General features: G+C 37.5%; 1 protein-coding gene across 1 annotated transcript in view; it reads right to left on the bottom strand.

The window, feature by feature from the left end:
* Positions 1 to 19,128, bottom strand: part of PDE3A (phosphodiesterase 3A) — a 314,149-nt gene that overhangs the window by 61,629 nt on the left and 233,392 nt on the right. Inside the window, exon 3 of the mRNA XM_040642202.1 lies at positions 266 to 523. Within this exon, the coding sequence (XP_040498136.1) occupies positions 266 to 523 (258 nt within the window). The remainder of the gene's footprint in view (positions 1 to 265; positions 524 to 19,128) is intronic.

Below are 19,128 nucleotides of genomic sequence, written 5' to 3'. Positions count from 1 at the left end.
CACACAACAGAGCCTGGCATAGAGAAGTAAAAACTTCTTCAAAGTCTGAATAAAGAAAAGGTAAAACTTTCATTTACAGAAAGCTATGAGGTTATCAGGACGCAAGTCTTTACGTTTAAATTTTTATTACTTTGATTACCATGATCAGCCCATCTTCACTGAGTCACTGACGTGAATCTGCGTCTGGGTTTGGGGGTGACAAGGAACAGATCTAAAAGGCAAAAGAAAAGTTGACCCTGTCCAGGGATAGGTCATTAATACCTACCTTGGGAATAGCCAGCCTGTCTTTTTCAGAGCCTTCCTCGGAATCAGAACAGGTGTAATTTTCACTGAAGGAAACAACAGGATTCATGCGGGGCTTGTGAATAGCCTGGAAGGTGAGCTGGGTGCTGAGCAGGTTGCTTACTGCCCTCAAGGATGTGCACACGTTGGGGGGCAGCGAAGGGTCTGCCAGGAGGTCGGTAATGAGGCCGTGAGCCTCCCCCATCACGGCAATATCCACGGTAATACTGGTTCCTGAGGACTGAGACACCAAACAGAGGAACTCCAGTGAGAAAAGGCCTGAGGCTGAGACACACACACTAAAATGGGGCTTTTTCCAAAAAAAAGGGCTGACTGACTCTTTCAGGTTGCAGGAAAGGAACATTCAAATCACATTTCTATTTCAACTTTTGCCAAAATTTGCCATGGTTTTTGCCATTTTTGTGTTCATGGCATGTTTTTTAATGTTAGAACTCGGGGAGGGGTGGGACGTATTTGAAGAAATTAAAAAGATAAATGCTAGCTTGTAAAAGGCAAGACGTTGGGGTGCCTGGGTGGTTCAGTCAGTTAAGCCCCCGACTCTTGGTTTCAGCTCAGGTTGTGAACTCAAGGTCCTGGGATCCAGCCCTGCATTTGGCTCTGTGCTCAGGAGGGAGTCTGCCTGAGATTCTCTCTGCCTTTCCCTCTGCCCTGCCCCTGGCTCGTGCTCTCTCTCCCCCTCTCTCTTTCTAAAATAAACAAATCTTAAAAATAAAAAAAAAAGTCAAGAGGTTTCAAAGACTTGGAAAAAACTTCCTATCAGCCACTCCTTATGAAGAGCTCAACATTTTAATGCATATTATTTAGAAATTTTATTCTAAAAGTAACCATATGCTGTACACTTCCTATTTTAGTAATATTTGAATGTGACAGTTGAGCCTGGTATATGGTAGTTATTTTTTTTTTTTTTGAGATTTTATTTACTCACCTGAGAGAGAGAGAGAAAGAGAGCACACACAAGGTGGGAGGAGCTGAGGGAGAGGGAGAAGCAGACTCCCCGCTGAGCAGGGAGCCCAAATGTGGGGTTCGATCCCAGGACCCTGTGATCATGACCTGAGCCGAAGGAGATGCTTAACCTACTGAGCCATCCAGGTGCCCCTATGGTAGTTACTTAATGAATATTAGAGATAGGCCCAAAAGCCTTTGGCTTTTGATCGGACTCCCATGTTATCCCTCTTCCCGGGGTTGGTAAGAATAGCAGTTTTAGTTCTGGCATTCTGTGGTTCATCTGCCATATTTTCCAAACTGCCAATCAGACTGAGAGTCATTACTGTCTATTTGCTGAAGACCGGAAAAGCACAAAAAACAGAGGACAGGATTGCTCCCCACCCTGCTGCTCAGGCCAGAGTGCCGGCAGGAAGGCACAACAGCAAGGGAGAGTATGGGTTGAGTCAAGGCCAAGAGGGTAGATGAAGGTTCAAGACAGCATACAGAAGACCATCAATGCTGGAACGTTGCCACAGTATGAGGCACAAGGAATCCACATAACTCCATAATGCGGTTAGCGATCAGAGTGCAAATTCTGGAACTGGGCTACTTATGTCTAAATCCTGACTCCTAACCACTTCCAACATTCGATGTTGACCACTTTCTAGCCGCATGATCTCTGGCAAGTCACTAAGATGCGGTGCTGTGATTTCTCCACCTATAAAATGAATACAGTGATAGCACCAGTTTCAGGTAATTCTAAGAATCTAATGGGGTAATACAGGTAAAGCACTCAATACTGTGCTGGCAACTCTAAGTGCTCAATACTGATAATGGTATAAATAATAATTTTAATTCTGGAGTTTTCCAATAAAAGTCTGTTAGAAGTTTGGCTATGTATTTGGAAGAAAAGTTTAGTCATTCTTTCACAACAGACTTAAAAATAAAGAGAGATGAAAACTTTAAACATATAAGATTATAAGCTTATTAAAAGAAAATAGCAGGGATTAAGTTATAATGTCAGAATGTTAAAAAATAATATGAATTCGTAAACTGCCAATGAAGTATATGACAGATCCGACTAAAGACATAGCTTCTATGTGAGAAAATATACCATAAGCGAAGGAAAAAAACAGTGAGAAAATATTTGCCGCACAGAGAAGACAAAACATATCCAAAAGAAGAGTTGCTAAAAAAAAAAATCAACGTAAGAAATTTGGATAAAAGGAGTGACTAGACAACCCAAACAAAATGTACATAATCAAATGTATAAAAAGCTACTTGTCTGCCCAATATTTAAAATGCAAATTAATATAATGAAAATTTTACTCATCAAAGTGGCAAAATAATAAAGGATTGATAGCACCAAGTGTTAGTAATAGTTTGGGTAAGTGAGCAGTGAGTCAAAGTAACCCAGTGTTTGTGGAAGGGCATTTTGCTGAGTCTGTCAATTTGTCACTTAAACATATATAGTCTATGACCCAGGAAAACAATGTTGACAGACATTTAAAGAAAAACTTGCAAATATGTAAAAATATGAGGACGAAGACATAAAGAGTAATAGCACCCTGACAACAGCCAGAGAATGCAGCCATAAATGCGCATTGATAGAGAAAATGATACAAAGAAAGTTGTAGTAGAACTATATTATAAAGTGGGATAAAGTTTTTTAAAAGATTTGGGTACATCTATAAATGATTACTTGAAAAAACACATACTGTTCACTAGTGGGGAAAAATGTGTCATCAAAACAGTGACTATGTATTATTTTTTATAATCAGAAAAATATAAAAATTATGAAAATGCCCCCAATACCCAAAGATATATAGTTGGTCTAAGACTATAAGTAATGAATAAACTTATGATATAGAACAGGCATGTCTTTTACCATGGAATAATGATAGGAACCATGTAATCACAGTGGCAGCTGACATTTGCTCAGCACAAGTCTACAAAGTACTTCATTGACTAACTTCATTTTTATTTGTAAAAGATAACCTGCCAGAATCCTAATCAGATAGCTGGAACAAGGAAACATCAGACTGCAAACAAATACTCTGGTTCTAGAGCTAATGCTAAGCCAGTACATCAAAATACATGATGAACTTTTTTATCTACGTTCCTAAATGTATCTGTAATAGTTTAATGCTTTATGTATTCACTGTGCCATGCTCTTATCTGTTTGGATGCCTAAATACCTATTATGGACCAACATAAAAATCCAAGTGCAATGTCAATAGTTTTAGGATACACAATCATGCATACTTCACCTATGTACCTACATTGTCAACTTCAAAAACGTTCATGAGAAATGCCACTAAACTAAGTTAACATTCCCTTTTGGAAACACGTATCTTCAAGTGCACCCCCAATTATGACGCTTCTAAAAAACTCACTCAGCGTGACCTTCTGAAAGAGTAATATTTATTCCTATCCATGTTTTTTCTAATAAACTTAAAATAACAAGTCACTGTACTGTTTCCCTTAAAAAATGAAAATTTAAGTCAAACTGTTTTTAGGACGTAACATTTTCAGACTTTCTGACAGTGAAATCAACAGTTTATGTTCCAATAATTAACAATTAAAGAGTTTTTCTCTCAAAATGTTCTCATATACAAAATTCACAAACCTGAAGAAAAAGTAGAGCATGTCACTAATAATCTGAATTGTAATTTTTAATGAATTATTAGTGAGAGAACAAGTCTTTTTTATAATACTCTAATTTTATGACTTCTTAATAACATTTTCTTTAAGTACTAGATGCATTTCTGATATACCCAAAAAAACAAATATTAAAAAATTTTAAAGTAACTTTAAAATGCAAACAGAACTGAAAACTCATTCTCCTAGGCCATTGTTAGTATTATGTAAGAATTTAGAAAAGAAGCACATTTTGTATTTTAATCCTATTTATACCATAGCTTTGGTCAAAGCAAAGGTCCTCAAGCAAAAACAAAGCAATATTCATGCCAGTAAGAAGTAAATGATCCATACTGGAATTGGCTAAGAAACCAAAGTGGACATTTTTACTATTGTTTAACAAAGTATACTTAACACGGGAATGAACTCAGGTCTTTGCTACACTGGTTTTCTGATTCAAGAATAGAACTGTAAGAGAGTCAAAAGTTGTATCACACATAGAAGTTATCACCACTTTTTGGCTCAAATAACTAAAGGCTTCAATGAGGCATAAAATCTAAAACCAACAATCAGATTTGCTTGCCACAAAATTGCCAAGACTAACCACACATGACAGATGGGCCCCTACTTCAATAAGCAGCGGGCAAGTTATAAAGACACAGGAGAGTCCAAGGAGTAACTATTAAGGAATTTTAGGGGAGAAGAGCTTTGGTTGATGGTAGAGTTTTTTCATCATATGATACAAAATACAAAAAAGAGTGACTCACACAGAGGGTACTGCCAAACTCTATCCAACTTTAAAAAAAAATAGAACTAAATTTCTAGGTATATCAATAAATACTCAGAAATATTCCATTTAACCAGTGATATCTTAGTGATAATAAATAGTAAAGGTTAAGTTTATATGAAACTACTTTGAAGGAAAGTCTTAAGCTAACAGCCTGAAATCATCTTTGAGTGTAGTAATGAACTAAAGTATGAAACCACAGTTGAGTCTTTTTATGATAGAGATAGAACAAATCTTTTCCTTTTTTTTTTTTTTTAAGGGACCAAGCAATATAAGACATTCTACTTTGCAGGCTCTCCTTATAATAGAAATATTTATATTTAGCGTTTAAGAAGATGCAAGTATAATTCCCTGGACATTATTTAAATGACAACCAAATTTGGATTGCTACCTTTAAATAGAAAATCTGGAATTTAAGTCTGATAAACAGTCTAGGAAAGTATGGTTTCATATGTTAGACCAAAAATAACTGATTCTCTTGGTAAATCCCACTTTTCAAAGCACCCAGTTTTTAAAATATTTTCCCTTCTCCCTATTATTTCTGTCCAGTCTACTTTACCGTCTCCAGCATGTGAAGCATAGATATCTTGCTATATAATAAGATCTAGTTGCTTCCAAGTTACTTATTGTAAAACAAAGACCTGGAAAATCTGGAGTTTTACATAAGAAGTTAAAAAAACAATAACAAATACACTTATAAATACCACTAAACATAACTCCTAGAATAAACATGTATTAATCAATTTAATTATAGGAAATTTGTTTTCACTCTTACTACTGCTGTGTTAAAACTCTGAAATGACACTATTAGTATGATAAAAGGGAAAGCTTTGAATATGTGTAGTGGTTGGAAAGGATGTGCCCTTTGTGAAGGGCACCCAAGTTTCTAAATTACCCTAGGAGGCAAATTTTGAAAAATTCCAACAAATAAATTCGTGTAATCAAATTACTAACAGCACGTATGTAACATAAAATTATATATCTTTAAGAAGCATACCAGATTATTTACTGCAGCACTGTGTTTTGGCTTCTGTCAAAATATTATTCAGAAATGGGGGTTTCTAAAAGGAATAACCGTTAAACGGTTTTAGGAAATAACTACAGGAAGAAGGTGAATGAAAACAAAGAAGCCAACAAACACCATTTCATTTAAAGAACGAGAAGATGCCCAAGGGAACAATCAGAAAGGGGCTGGGAAAATTGAGGTCAACAACAATTTGCTGTTCAAAATGATCAGGGAGGCTATCCGGTGTAGAAAGTGGCGTGAAGGCAACGCATCTAATTCCTGATGAATTCTGTTGGAGGCAGCACCAACATAGTCAAGTTGCACCTTTTCTTCCCACATATTTTGAAGCAAAGATTAAACGGACAACTTAATCAAACAGATTACATACACCCCTGCTTAGAAGTGGAATATAGGTGATAACTATCAAGTCTTCTGACTCAGTGAATTAGTGAATCATCTGATGAGTCATTTGCTTTGGAGATTAATTTATTCTAACTGGGAAAAAAAAAGAATTAGAAGCAGTGTAGAAGCCTCTCTTCATAATTCTACATGAAACCCAAAGATAGATTACAAATGCCAAAGAACCAGAATCAAGACAATTCCCTACATTCCCTCAACCTAGTTGAGAAGCTGTATGCCTTGAACCAGACTGCCATTTTGTTTAATATTTTAACTTAGGATGGTTTCCCAAACTAACCGCAGGTTTACTCTAGGCAATATTGTATCCATTGGGGGTACACAGGCTCCCCCCTTGCACAATCAGAGAACTGGGTTAGATCTTCCTAAGGTCCTGTCCAATTCTATAAATCAAAAGCATGTTGCATATACACATACAACACACATCAAAGAAGGAAGAAGGAAATGATTTTAAAACATTTCCTGGCATCAGTAAGCATTTTAAATTTTTTAAGACGATTTAAAAAGTATCATGTAGACAGAAAATTCTTTGTTTCACATTGCTACTCTTACCCAAGCTCTACCTTATAACTTATTTTTTTAAAAGATTTAATTTATTCATTTGACAGAGATAGCGAGAGAGGGAACACAAGCAAGGGGAGTGTGAGTGGAAGAAGCAGACTCCTTGCCAAGCAGCCCGATGAGGGGCTTGATTCCAGGACCCTGGGATCATGACCTGAGTGGAAGGCAGACGCTTAACGGCTGAGCCAACCAGGCGCCCTTCTACCTTACAACTTATGATTGAGTCACTGATGCTCTCTTCTTTCTACGTTAAAATGCCTAGCGTACACAGAGTGCTCAGGGGGAAGAGGCTATTCCCTGTAACTTCCACACCCTTCTTCTCCCAAGAGTTGAGCTGTACGTTTGCCAAATGTCAGTTTCTTTGGTCCCACATCTGTTCAGACCAGTTGTATTTTGTCACTGTAAAGTACCTATGCTAATAAAATATCCATAAGTCAGTGATAACACAGGTAAAAAACAGAAAAGTTGCTTTAAAAACAAAGTTGAACAGCTTTAAAGACTTCATAAATACATTTCATCAAAGTGAGGTCCTAATATCGATTTCTGTTACATTAAGTGGGGGGGGGGGTACAATTGTAAACATCCAAAAAGAAAATGATACCCTGTTTGAAAGACTTGAACTCAGAATGCTTTCAAGTCCCTAAGTCCCTTCCACCATGAAATAAATTGAAACTGGCCATTGTGTATAGTGAAGCACCGTGTGGCGCATGGAAGAAAGAGAACTTTCCACTCCAGTTGATACAGTGGACACGTGATCAAAGAGAAACATTCTTGGCTCTTCATCAAAAAGATCTGTGAAAGCCTGCATATTTCTGTGTAGTAAATTAAAATATATTACAAGAGGTACAGAACATATAGGTCAAAGTTGTATAACTCTCCGCTTTAAAACTTTTAAAATGAACAGACCAGCCACAGTCCTGATCCTGTTAAGAGAGCTCCACGCCATTTCAAACCCAACCCCTTTCACCTGAAAGCCCTCCAGTGAAAGGAACTATTTGTAACAAATAGTTACATCACAGCTATTCATTACCATCCCTGAAACAAGGAGGAGAAAGTAAAATGTGGTTTGTGAATTAGCACATGGGGTACAAAAAGGAACAAGTGCCTTTTTACGTCATGTCTATAATATGGAAGTTTGTACATGTGAGACGTTGGAAAGTAACGTTATAAAGACCTCGGATAAAAGAGAGGAAGTTGTACTCATTCATCAATATCGAATTTTTATTTTATGAATTAGAACATGAGGCCTTCAAGAGCAGAGGATCTAGAGTCCGTCTGCCAGTATCCAAATTTCAGATCTGCTGAGATTTGCAAAAAATTCATGTATCGCCCTTGCTCACCTTCTCGTCTCTGAGCAGGGGATAATAATAATATCGACTGTATAGTATTGTTGATGATTAAATGAAATCATGCACAAAAAGACCTCAGCAGAGGTGGATGGCCCACAGGGCATGTTTGATAAATATTATATATCACCGCCATAATTACTGCACTGAAAAAATTGTGGTAATGGCTGCACACTGCACGTACGTTTGTCTTCAACATAAACTGGACCAGTCGTTTGTTTGTAAATGAAGGCAGCATGAGGACAGAATTTCTTCATCAATAAAACCAAAATCACCAAAACAAAAACCTGAATACTTTCACTTCTTATTCTAGGTAAATCTAAAGATCGTACTCCCTACTCCCATATACTCGTAAGAGTTCTGAGACTAATTTTAGGCTCTCACAAAGTAATTGTACAAAAGTCCTGGTTTTAGTTAATATGGTTGATTGCACTGGTATAATTTATAACACAGTATGTGAAAGGAATTCTAAAAGCAGGCATCTTAGCATTGTCGGAAGGGTTTTTTTCTTTCTTTCTTTCTTTCTATTTAGTCATCCTGGGAGGCACCCTGGGAGGCAAACATAGCATGGGAAGAACATTCTCAGGGTGAAGAGGGAGTTGGGATGAGAGAGGAGTAAACAGTGTAAGGGATGACACATAAAAGGGAAGAGTCACTGGGACTGGTCTTACCCAACTTTGGTCCTCAATGCTGGGAAAAGATGCCGGCTGGGTTTTGGGGGTGGTCTCCTACATCTCTACAGCACCCTTTGCCACCCCGATGCTCCCCATGTTTCTCTGGGAGGCTGGCTGTGGTACCAGGGAGTAGCATCTTCGTCTCTAATGTACTAAATTCACTTCGAAGGTGAGCTGGATTGATAAATGGTCCTTGGTGTATTCCTGGTTCTGACCTCAGAGCCAGCAAAATTGCATATGTGTTTATACTTTCATAGGACCCATTTATAATTTTAGACTTGAAGTTGGTTGGGAAATTTTTTAAAAATGAAATCATGTGAAAATTTTGCAGTAACTCATTGTAGGCTGAACTTTGGCTAAATGCCATCCTAAGGAAGCAGATGTTTGCTTATTTTAATTTTCTGGCAGGGAATATGAGTTTACATTTGGATTTTCTCCTTAAGATAATATATACGTACAGTAGGAGGAAAACATATAGGGCCCTTCATCAAACTGCTTTCCAACATCTCTGTGGGCCGGCCTCATGTGAGAGGTGAGGCACAGCAAAATTCAGCAGTTATCAGAACGCTTAACTTCCTTCTCTTTTGATGTTCAAAGAGCATTTCATGTTACCAAATGGGATATAGTATGCGGCCTTGTGTCCTTACAGATTTCCCTATAATCTATCTGTAATTAAGCCAAAAATTGTTAAAGCAGTCCCTCTGTTTCCTAAGTATCTTCCAGACACTAGCAAATTCGCTCAACAGCCTCAAAAATTACAATTAACACACAATACTGTTTTTGTATTTAGGAAAGAAAGCATCCTTATTAAATCAATTACTCTGGTAAGCACCCATATTGCTAAGATAACCTTAGCTGCTTTGACTGCTGGGCTGGTTCTGTGTCTTCTAATTAGAAAAAGATGAGGTGGCTGGTGAAAGTACGAGGAATTCAGGTAAGGAGCTGCTCCCGTGACTGCTCGCGCGCATGAAGCCGGGAAGGCTTGCAGAGTATAAACTGCTGTATAAATAAAAAGCATTATTATTTCTGTTAATGGACAAAACTGGATTTTCTGACTGAGCGTGGGTTTAGGAATATAGAAAAATTAAGAATCTCTGAAATGAGTATGAACTCATAAAAGCTGATGAATTTTGATGGACCTTGATTTGTTAGATTTTGAGAATTGCTATTAAACTTGAACTTGAGGTTTCTGTTTGCTTAGCCTAAAAACAATTTCAGTGAACAACAGATGGCAGTATTCTGCTTTTTTAAAAAACCCTCATTGTCGAAGATCTTTTTGAATGAGTGCTGCTCCCTCATTAACCGGCAGAGCTTAGTTTCTTTTTTCACAGGAAAAAAAACAAAAAAAAAAAAAACCCAAAAAACTAAAAAAAGAATGACTTCCATAAAATTATTGGTAGAAAGTAATTCAAAATCTTAAATTCTGTTATATCTCTCAGGACCATTGTTAAAAGTGAAACTATAATTACATCATTAATAATTCTTCTCAATTACAAGCATTTCAGTTTCGTCACCCTTTTCCCGTTTTCATAAGGTAAACATTGTAAAGATGACTCATTTTCAGATACAATTTAAATTTTTTCCCACATGTAATTTTCCACTGTGATGAAAATATCCATAAAACAAAACAAAACAAAATATGCATTCTAATGCCATAGTTTCGTGAGCCTTCACTGGCATTTGTTCTATCGGCCCTATGTTATCTCTCACCACACTCTCCTACCTCATGGGCACTTAGCTTATGCTACTGATTTTGCTCCTAACGCTGACTAACCGGAAGCTCTTTCCTCGGACTGCTACAGCAGCACCCAGCCTGCTCACCACATGAGTGGACCTCATAGGCTGAAGCACCAAAAACAAAAACAAACAAATGAAAAATGCTGGAAGCTGTAACTTCAGAAAAATCTTGCATCACTGACCAATTCTCACATGTATTCTTAGAATGTCTCTGTCATAAGCACTTGTGACAATTTTCAATTCAACCTTTGATGTGTGATCTTGATAAAGGTTTGTCTTCCTCTTTTAGGCTGAAAGTGTTACCAGGACAAAGGCAATGCTAGTGTTCATTCACCAGTTTAACCCTAGTTTAGTATCTGATCATTGTCAGGCACTCAATGATATTAAAAATGAGTGAAGTCATAAGGACCATATTCTAAATCTGCAGAGAAGTACACTTCCTCTCTCCTAGTTCTGTGCCTTGAAGAATATAAAAAAGACAGACAAATTACAGTGTCCAAGGTATTTACTTAAAACAAATAACCAAATTTTCTAGAAGCCATCCTAAAGCATTTAGACTTCTAGCACAAATTCATGTTCTGATTTTACCTTAAATAAAGTATTGAGAATTGTTATACTGAAATATTGGAGTCATAAAAAAATTGTATTTAACAAACTGATTATGGAATAACTACTAGGCAGAAAACAGTGCAACTGCTGAGGAAAACAGTGCTGATAAAAGAAAGTGACTCTATGCCTTTTCCTATAATCTGGTATGTATATGGAAAGAGCAAGGAGAGGATTTGGGTATACAATGGGTATTTTTGGGAAAAGAGTTAAAAGGCCTGGAGGTAGAGAAAGAATGACCTTTTAGTGATAAAGCTCAGATGAAGTAGAGAGTACTTCAGGTTGAAAAGGATATTTCTGTGTATAGCACAGTGATTATAGTTAATAATACTGTAATATATAGTTGAGAGTTGCCAAGAGAGTAGATCTTGAAAGTTTTCATCACGAGAAAAAAAAATCTGTAATGATGGGGATGGATGTTCACTAGACTTACTGTGGTGATAATTTTGTAATATACATAGATATTGAATCACTATGTCATACACCTGCAACTAATATAATGTTGTATGTCAATTACATTCAAATTTAAAAACAGAAGAAAAAGAAAAGGATGTGTCTGGAGAGGTTTGAGGGAATACATCATGACAGGAACATGAGCCAAATGCAAGAGCTTTGATTAACTACTAAGAGTAATGAGAAACCCCTGCAGGGCAGTGACATCATCAGTACGTGTGGAGGAAGGAGTCAGGCTGACTTTCAGGGTTATAGCTTGGACACATAGGTAGCTAAGAACCCTTCCCTAAATTAGCACTCATAGGAGAAGGAATGAGTTTTGATGTGGATGCTGAGATATCCATCTTTGAGTAAATAAGTGCTATTCACAGGATGATTCAAGTTGCACGTCAAGAGAGACATCTGAACTGAAAATACACATCCGGGTATCACTGACGCAGATATGGTCATTTCAATAACAGCCTACGTGGAAGTGTATAAAGAGAAACAAGATTGGACTGAAGGCAGGACTATAATCAATACCATTTTGCAAGGGTCAGGGAGAAGAGAAACTCACAAAGGAAAATGAGAAAGGACAACTGAAAATTAAGAGTGTAGGGTCAAACAGATCAAGGAAATGCTTTTGTCAAGAGGAGAAGAGTGGCCAGTAGTGACTGATGAGATTTGAGAGATTAATAAATTCTGAAAAATATCCATTAGTTTAGTATCTGGCAGGTCACTGGTAACACTAAAGAGAATAATTTTAGTGATACGCTGAGGCTGTAAGTCACACTGGAATAAGTTGAGCAAAGAAAAGAAGATAGGAAAATGGAGACAGTGTAGCCAACTCTTTACTGAAAACTAGCTGTAAAATGGAAGATCCAGATATGTCCGTATCCAAAGGGAAAACAGGCTCTAAAGAGTGGGCGAGCAAGTCAGCAAGCATAGATGTTGAAGGGGGAGATCCCACTAGTATGAGAGCTTTCAAATGCAGTAAAAACAGTGGGAATGATAAAGAGATTAAGGTCCAAAAGAAGGAAGTAGAGTGTGACTAACTTTTCACAATGGGGGTACCTTTCCCATGGTAACAGGAAGAAAAAACCCTAGATCTGCAGGTGAGAAGTTGGGAGTTCCTATACTTTGGCTTTAACTCTGAAGATTAGTCATGAGTCCCTTGTTGAGAAAGTGACGTAGGCAAAGTTAGGTTAGAAGTACAGAGGAGAGGGCACCTGGGTGGCTCATTCAGTTAAACGTCTGCTTTCAACTCAGGTCATGATCCCAGGGTCCTGGGATTGAGTCCCACAGCGGGCTCCTTGCTCAGCAGGGAGTCTGCTTCTCCCTCTGCTGCTGCTCTTCCTCTCTCTCTGTCAAATAGACGAATGAATGAATGAATGAATGAATGAGAAAGAAAAAGAAAAAAAGAAAGAAAAAGAAGAGAAAGAAAGAAAAGAAAAAAAAGAAAAGAAAAGAAAAGAAAAGAAAAGAAAAGAAAAAAAGAAGTACAGAGGAGAATGAAGAACGTTTGAAAGAGGAGTAAGAAACAGCTGGCTAGATGCTCAGCCAGTACCGCTGGTCCAGCTGAGGTTAGAGTCTGCAGCTCCAATATGTTGTTTGTGTGCCTTCCAGTGATACTCAGCATGAAATTTTACACGAAAAGGCAACAAAGTGAAAACAGGAGGGGTCTGCCAGATAGGAAAGAGAGAAGACTGAACCACTGGACCCGAGATCCTGGGGAAGTGGAAGAGCAGGCAGAGAGCAGGAGAGAAACAGAGCAGTCAAGCTTGAAGAAGCACAGAGTCAGAATGCAGGGTCGGGTGTCTGTATGAGAAAAACAAATGCAGGATTCCATTAGTAGACCAGTCTCTCAGGCATGGAGGGTTTCTGCTTCTTATTAGCAGAAAATAAGGTTGAAAAGGAAATATGAAGCCAGGTTTCAGATGCCCATGAATGGAGGACAAAGTTTTCTAATTCTATCAGTTGGTAATTGAGTGATGAAAGATGTCCAAGAAGGCAAATGACATCATTGAACGGTGCACAGTGCTTGAGGAAGATGAAGGTGTGGAGAGAAGACGACAGATTCGACCATGGCTTCTACAACAAGAAATGTGCGAAACTAGGATTCTTGCAGCATGACTGACCAGGGAGGGAAGGGAAGAGTGAAAGTAACAATAAGGGACATCAACTGCAGGTGTAAAGTGATTCAATACTGAGACATGGGAAAAAAAAAAAAAAAGATACACTGTATTTATTCCTGCAGTAGTCTTCTTTTACTTTGTCCACAATATTCTCAGTTCCTTCTCTTGAAAATCTCTTCAAGTGCTCTTGCTTTCACAAAATAAAATGTGGAGAGTTCACTTGTCAGTGTATAAAATCCACATTGGGTCTCAACAACTAAGAAAATGTTCTCTTTTTGATAGATCATGGTAGTAGCCCTCCACCGTGTAGACAGAGGGGGTGAATGGATACTCTTAATAGCCCCAAGTTGTTTTAATACAACATCCAATACTTCATAAATGTATTTTTAAAACTCAGTAAATTCCAGTTTCTACAACTAAACAAAGATACCATAAATTACGTAACAAGGTTTCCAAACATATAAATAGATCAAATTTCAAAACACTTTTACACCAAATTTTTTTTTTTTGGAACTTAGAATGAATTTTTCTAGAGAAATAATAAACAGTGATGAAATTCCTAGGCCAGCTCACAAAAGTTTATACAACCACTTAATAACAGGTATGATAGCATTTTTTTGTTCTACATTGCAAATGCACCCTATTTCAATCACAGTGCAATCTTTTAAGACAAAACACATTTTATCAATGGTGTGAGTCAAAAAGAAAATATGGAGGCAACGGGAAACATCCATTTCTGTTATCATTTACTCAACAAATATTAACTGAACATCTACTGGTTACCTGTTTACACCCTAGGGCTATGGAGATGAGTGAGTTTGGCAGCTGCCCTCAAGAAGCCTGCAGCCTAGTGGAAGATACTCAGGGGACTAAAAGTAATCACAGGACTAAAGAGGAAGCTGGGGGAACCCTGTGATGAATCACCACTACCTCTGGTTATGAGGAGGGAAGTAAGTTATTTCTCAAAATGCAGGTCTCCAAACACCTACAATCTGGCCAACTTTGAAAATGGCTGCCCTGAATTGAGTCACCATTATCATCCATACCGCTCCTCAAAGTAGGATGAAAATAAAAACCAACTCTCCAGAGAAGAGAAGCATGAGAAGGGAGAGGGACTGGTTGCAAAGATACCCATCACTCAAATATAGAAATGTCTGGTTCTTGACATTTCCCTCAAAATCTTCAGCCCTTAGAATTCTCAAAGCTCCAACACCCAAGTCACAACATTGAAACCTGGATTTCAAGTCTTCCCAACGTGCCGTTACCCAGTAAAGAGTAGGGAACTTGAAGCTCCCTGGCCTCTCAGAACATGTGAGGGTCTGTCTGCTTCTTGCTAACTGGTTTTAAGGGTGAGGTAAGCTTACCTGTGAACAATTTTGCATGCAGAGAAGATGTGAGTAAAATATTAAAAGTTAGTAATATGTCGTTTCTTAATTTTCCAGAAGGCAACTCACAGCTCTACAAATTATAAAGGGAATGACTTTCAAAGTTGGAAACTAGGGCACAAAAGGTTAAGTAACTTGTCCAACATTACACAGATAGTAAGCAGCAGAGATGGAATTCCAACCCAGGCAGTCTGGACCTACACTATTAATCACAACACTAAACTGTCCGTCAGTATTTTAGGGTAACTGTTCCCATGTATGGTCACTTACCTTTGATGAGATAAAGTATCTCTGTCAATTTTCTACATACTGTTAGTTTTGTAAACTCTTCCTTCAATTAATCTTCATCAATTTAGGTTCTCCTTATCAAGGAGAACTTATTAACATCATCAGTATACTCTTGAGAATTCATATTATACTCCCTTCCTTTACATTGTTTTTGAAAATCAAATTAGCTCTTCCCAGAACTAATTTTTAGGGAAGACCCCACTACTACTGTTTCTCCATCAAGAAAAATGCCTTTTTTTTTCCTCCTTATTTCCCATCCTTAAGCCAGATCTCATATAATATTTGCTCCTGGAAGGAAAAACTGGTGGTTCTTGTAGAGACTTCTGTTGCTAATAGGAAAGCATCTGTCTTCGTTTTCCTTTTAGGTGGTAATAAAAATAAAATTTTATAATGCATCTGTCTACAAGTCTGGTTTAATTACTTCAGTTTAAGAAACTGGTTTCAGTTATAATCTTATTATATTCATAATGTTATGAGACACTCAGATAATAAATATGATTATCTTCGGGTCAATAGACCCCAGTAACTCACCAAGATATTTAATAGGCAGATGTGGAGCAGGATTCTAAAGGTTCTGTATGAAAAGCATTTCAAAATGATACCCTACCCCTCATGTTTAGCAATAATATGTTGCTGAGTGAAGAGGAAATCAGGCAAGAAAAGAAGTCATTTGGTCATAATGATGAGTCAGTCACCATTTATGTCATAGTTTTGTTTTCTTCCTTGTGGACATAATTGTTAGGTCTGTCAATGCTCCCATATGCTGTTAGAATAGCAATAATAGGATATTGAAGGAATACAAATGGCCAACAATGTGTTGAGCTTCAGCACAGATTCCTTAAGACAAAGGTTGTAGATAGCAGCAAAGAAGACAAAGTGACTTCAGAAATTATCTTCTAAGATTATAATCTTATAAGATTAATAAAAGTGCTGATTAAAAAGGGTTGTTTCCCCACAGCCCCCTAGGGATCAAGAGGAAGGATCTAAGGAAAAGCTGGTAGTGAATTCCTCTCCAGTTATCATTTCAATCTATTTTAGTTATATTTCATCTTAAAATAAGAAGATATGAATGGGGGCACCTGGGTAGCTCAGCAGGTGAAGCGTCTGCCTTTGGCTCAGGTCCTGATCTCAGGGTCCTGGGATTGAGCCCCGCAATGGGCTCCCTGCTCAGCGGGGAGCCGGCTTCTCCCTCTCCCTCTGCCCTTCCCCTGCTTGTGCTCTCCCTCGCTCTCTCCCTCTCTCTCAAATAAATAAAATCTTTTTTAAAAAAGAAGATATGAATGGAAGTATAATACAAAAACCTAATTAAAATATCCCATAGGAAAAAAAAATAAGCAAAGCATGATTAAAACAGACACAGGACAGAAGCCATGAATGTTTTCACACATGCTGATTCCAACAGCAACCTAAAGACTGAAATTAATATAGAGTGAGGTCTAACTACAAATAGCCTCAAATTGTCTTTCCTCCTAGCTTCAATATTTCTGGCAAAGAATTTAAACTTACTGTCATGTCTCTATCATTAGCCACCCACCCTCTACATTGGCCCAATTAAGGTGCCCATCCAGCAGGTCCTGGAGGTGTTGATCAGTTAACAGACTTGATTGCCGGCCTAGGGACAACTGTAGAGTTTTAGTATCAAAACAAATACGTCCAGAGACATGCCCCAGTTCTTAACTCTCTGCAAACTATACACAGTGGATGTTGTGATTGACTCTCTACACGAAGCAGGGTTGATTCCACCCCTAAGGCCAGGAATTTGGTCAAGGATGGGTGGGTCTTAGTCACTGTGATTCAATGAGACATGAGGGGCACTTTGCTTAGCGCTTCTAGGAAAAAATTCTTCACCCTCCAGAAGGAAGCAATGTTGCTGCCAGCAGCCAACGATGGATCACAAGTGGAATCAGCTTTAGGATGAAGCTAATAGTGTAGACAGTAGCAAAGTAGAAAGAATAAAAAACCTCTGTCGTTACCATGTTATGAAGGCATGAATTCACTAACCCTGAAGCCTTTTTTCTTCTGGCCTTCTTATTATAAGAGATAACATAATGAACATTTCAAATTATGTGTTACCATTAATGTGAATAAAATTTTCTTTTTCTTATGGTGGAAATAACTAAAACAGCATAAAACTTTACCAAATGTATATGGAAATAGTAAATAAATAGGTGGTAATGAAAATAAAATTTTATGTTATCTGTCTACAAATCTGAGTTATTTTTTTAAGTTTTTATTTAAATTCCAGTTAACATACAGTGTAATATTAGTTTCAGGTGTACAATATAGTGATTCAGCACTTCCATACAAAACCCAGTGCATCACAAGTGCCCTCCTTAATCCCCATCACCTATTTCATCCATCCCCGCCCCCCACACCTCCTTTCTGGTAACCAGCAGTTTGTTCTAGAGTTAAGAGTCTGTTGGGGCGCCTGGGTAGCGCAGTCCTTAAGCGTCTGCCTTCGGCTCAGGGAGTGATCCTGGCGTTCCGGGATCGAGCCCCACATCGAGCCCCACATGGAGCCCCACATTAGGCTCCTCTGCTGGGAGCCTGCTTCTTTCTCTCCCACTCCCCTGCTGTGTTCCCTCTCTCGCTGGCTGTCTCTCTGTCACATAAATAAATAAAATCTTTAAAAAAAAAAAGTCTGCTTCTTGGTTTGTCTCTCTGTACCTCTCTCTCTTTTTTCCCCTTTACTTGTTTTGTATATATATATATATATATATATATATATATATATATATATATATATATATATATATATATATATATATATATATATATATATATATATATATATATATATATATATATATATATATATATATATATATATATATATATATATATATATATATATATATATATATATATATATATATATATATATATATACCATTCATCAGTTGATGGACACTTGGGCTGTTTCCATAATTTGACTATTGTAGATAATGCTGCTATAAACATCGAGTGCATAAACATGGTTATAGCATAAACATGTTATAGCAGCATTATCTACAAAGTTAATTACTTTAAAGAACTGGTTTCAGTTACTATGTTCAGAATATTATGAGGCAATAAAAATATGATTATCACAGGTTCAGCAAACCCTGGTGGCCCGTTGGGAGCTGCGAGAGCAGAGCAATGACTAGTTTCACTCTAGCTAAGTGACTCACTTCTAACACCAGCACCCAGCACACTATCCATATGGGTGTCTTATCTGCAAATTGCTACATTTGCAATTCATGGCCCTTCAACATGACTTGTAACAATCAAAATGCCATTCGTAAAATCTTCCTGTGCAAATGTACTCTACTATCATGTGTGGATTTTGTGAGCTTCTTGAAGATAAGAATCATTTTATATTTATTTTCTACTCCCACAGCAACTTTAACCATACTCAGCAAAAAAGGTGCCTAATTACTTTAAATGAATTACCTTACTCCAGTTCTTCTGGGCAGAAAATATACAAAATTTATCTGATCCTTCACTGAAATATAGGGAGAATTTTATAATTCTTAATTTCCTCCCTATTGTTTCAGTGAAATTTTTTTTTTTCTTTCCAATGCCAGCCCCCACCTAATTATAATCTCATTCTTCTAACATGGAGAGCGTATTTCTCCTTTCGTGTTTTTCTTATTCACTCTCTTTTGTCTTCCCCCCTCTCAACCTAAGATCATTGTTAGCAACAAAATTGTTCTTTGACCCCATCTAAGGTGCTATTTATTCTAATTCTAATCTATTAAACCTGTGGAAAGAGAGCTCTGCTCTCTCAACACCATTTTTATTTTTTTTTTTAAGATTTTATTTATTTGAGAGAGAGTGAGAGATCATGAGCATGGGAAGGGCTAGTGGGAGAGTGAGAAGCAGACTCCCCACTGAGCAGGGAGCCC

Source organism: Ursus maritimus, unplaced genomic scaffold, assembly GCF_017311325.1.
Source record: "Ursus maritimus isolate PB19 unplaced genomic scaffold, ASM1731132v1 scaffold_26, whole genome shotgun sequence".
NCBI classification, from domain to species: Eukaryota; Metazoa; Chordata; class Mammalia; order Carnivora; family Ursidae; genus Ursus; species Ursus maritimus.
This window is presented reverse-complemented; position numbering and strand designations above follow the sequence as displayed.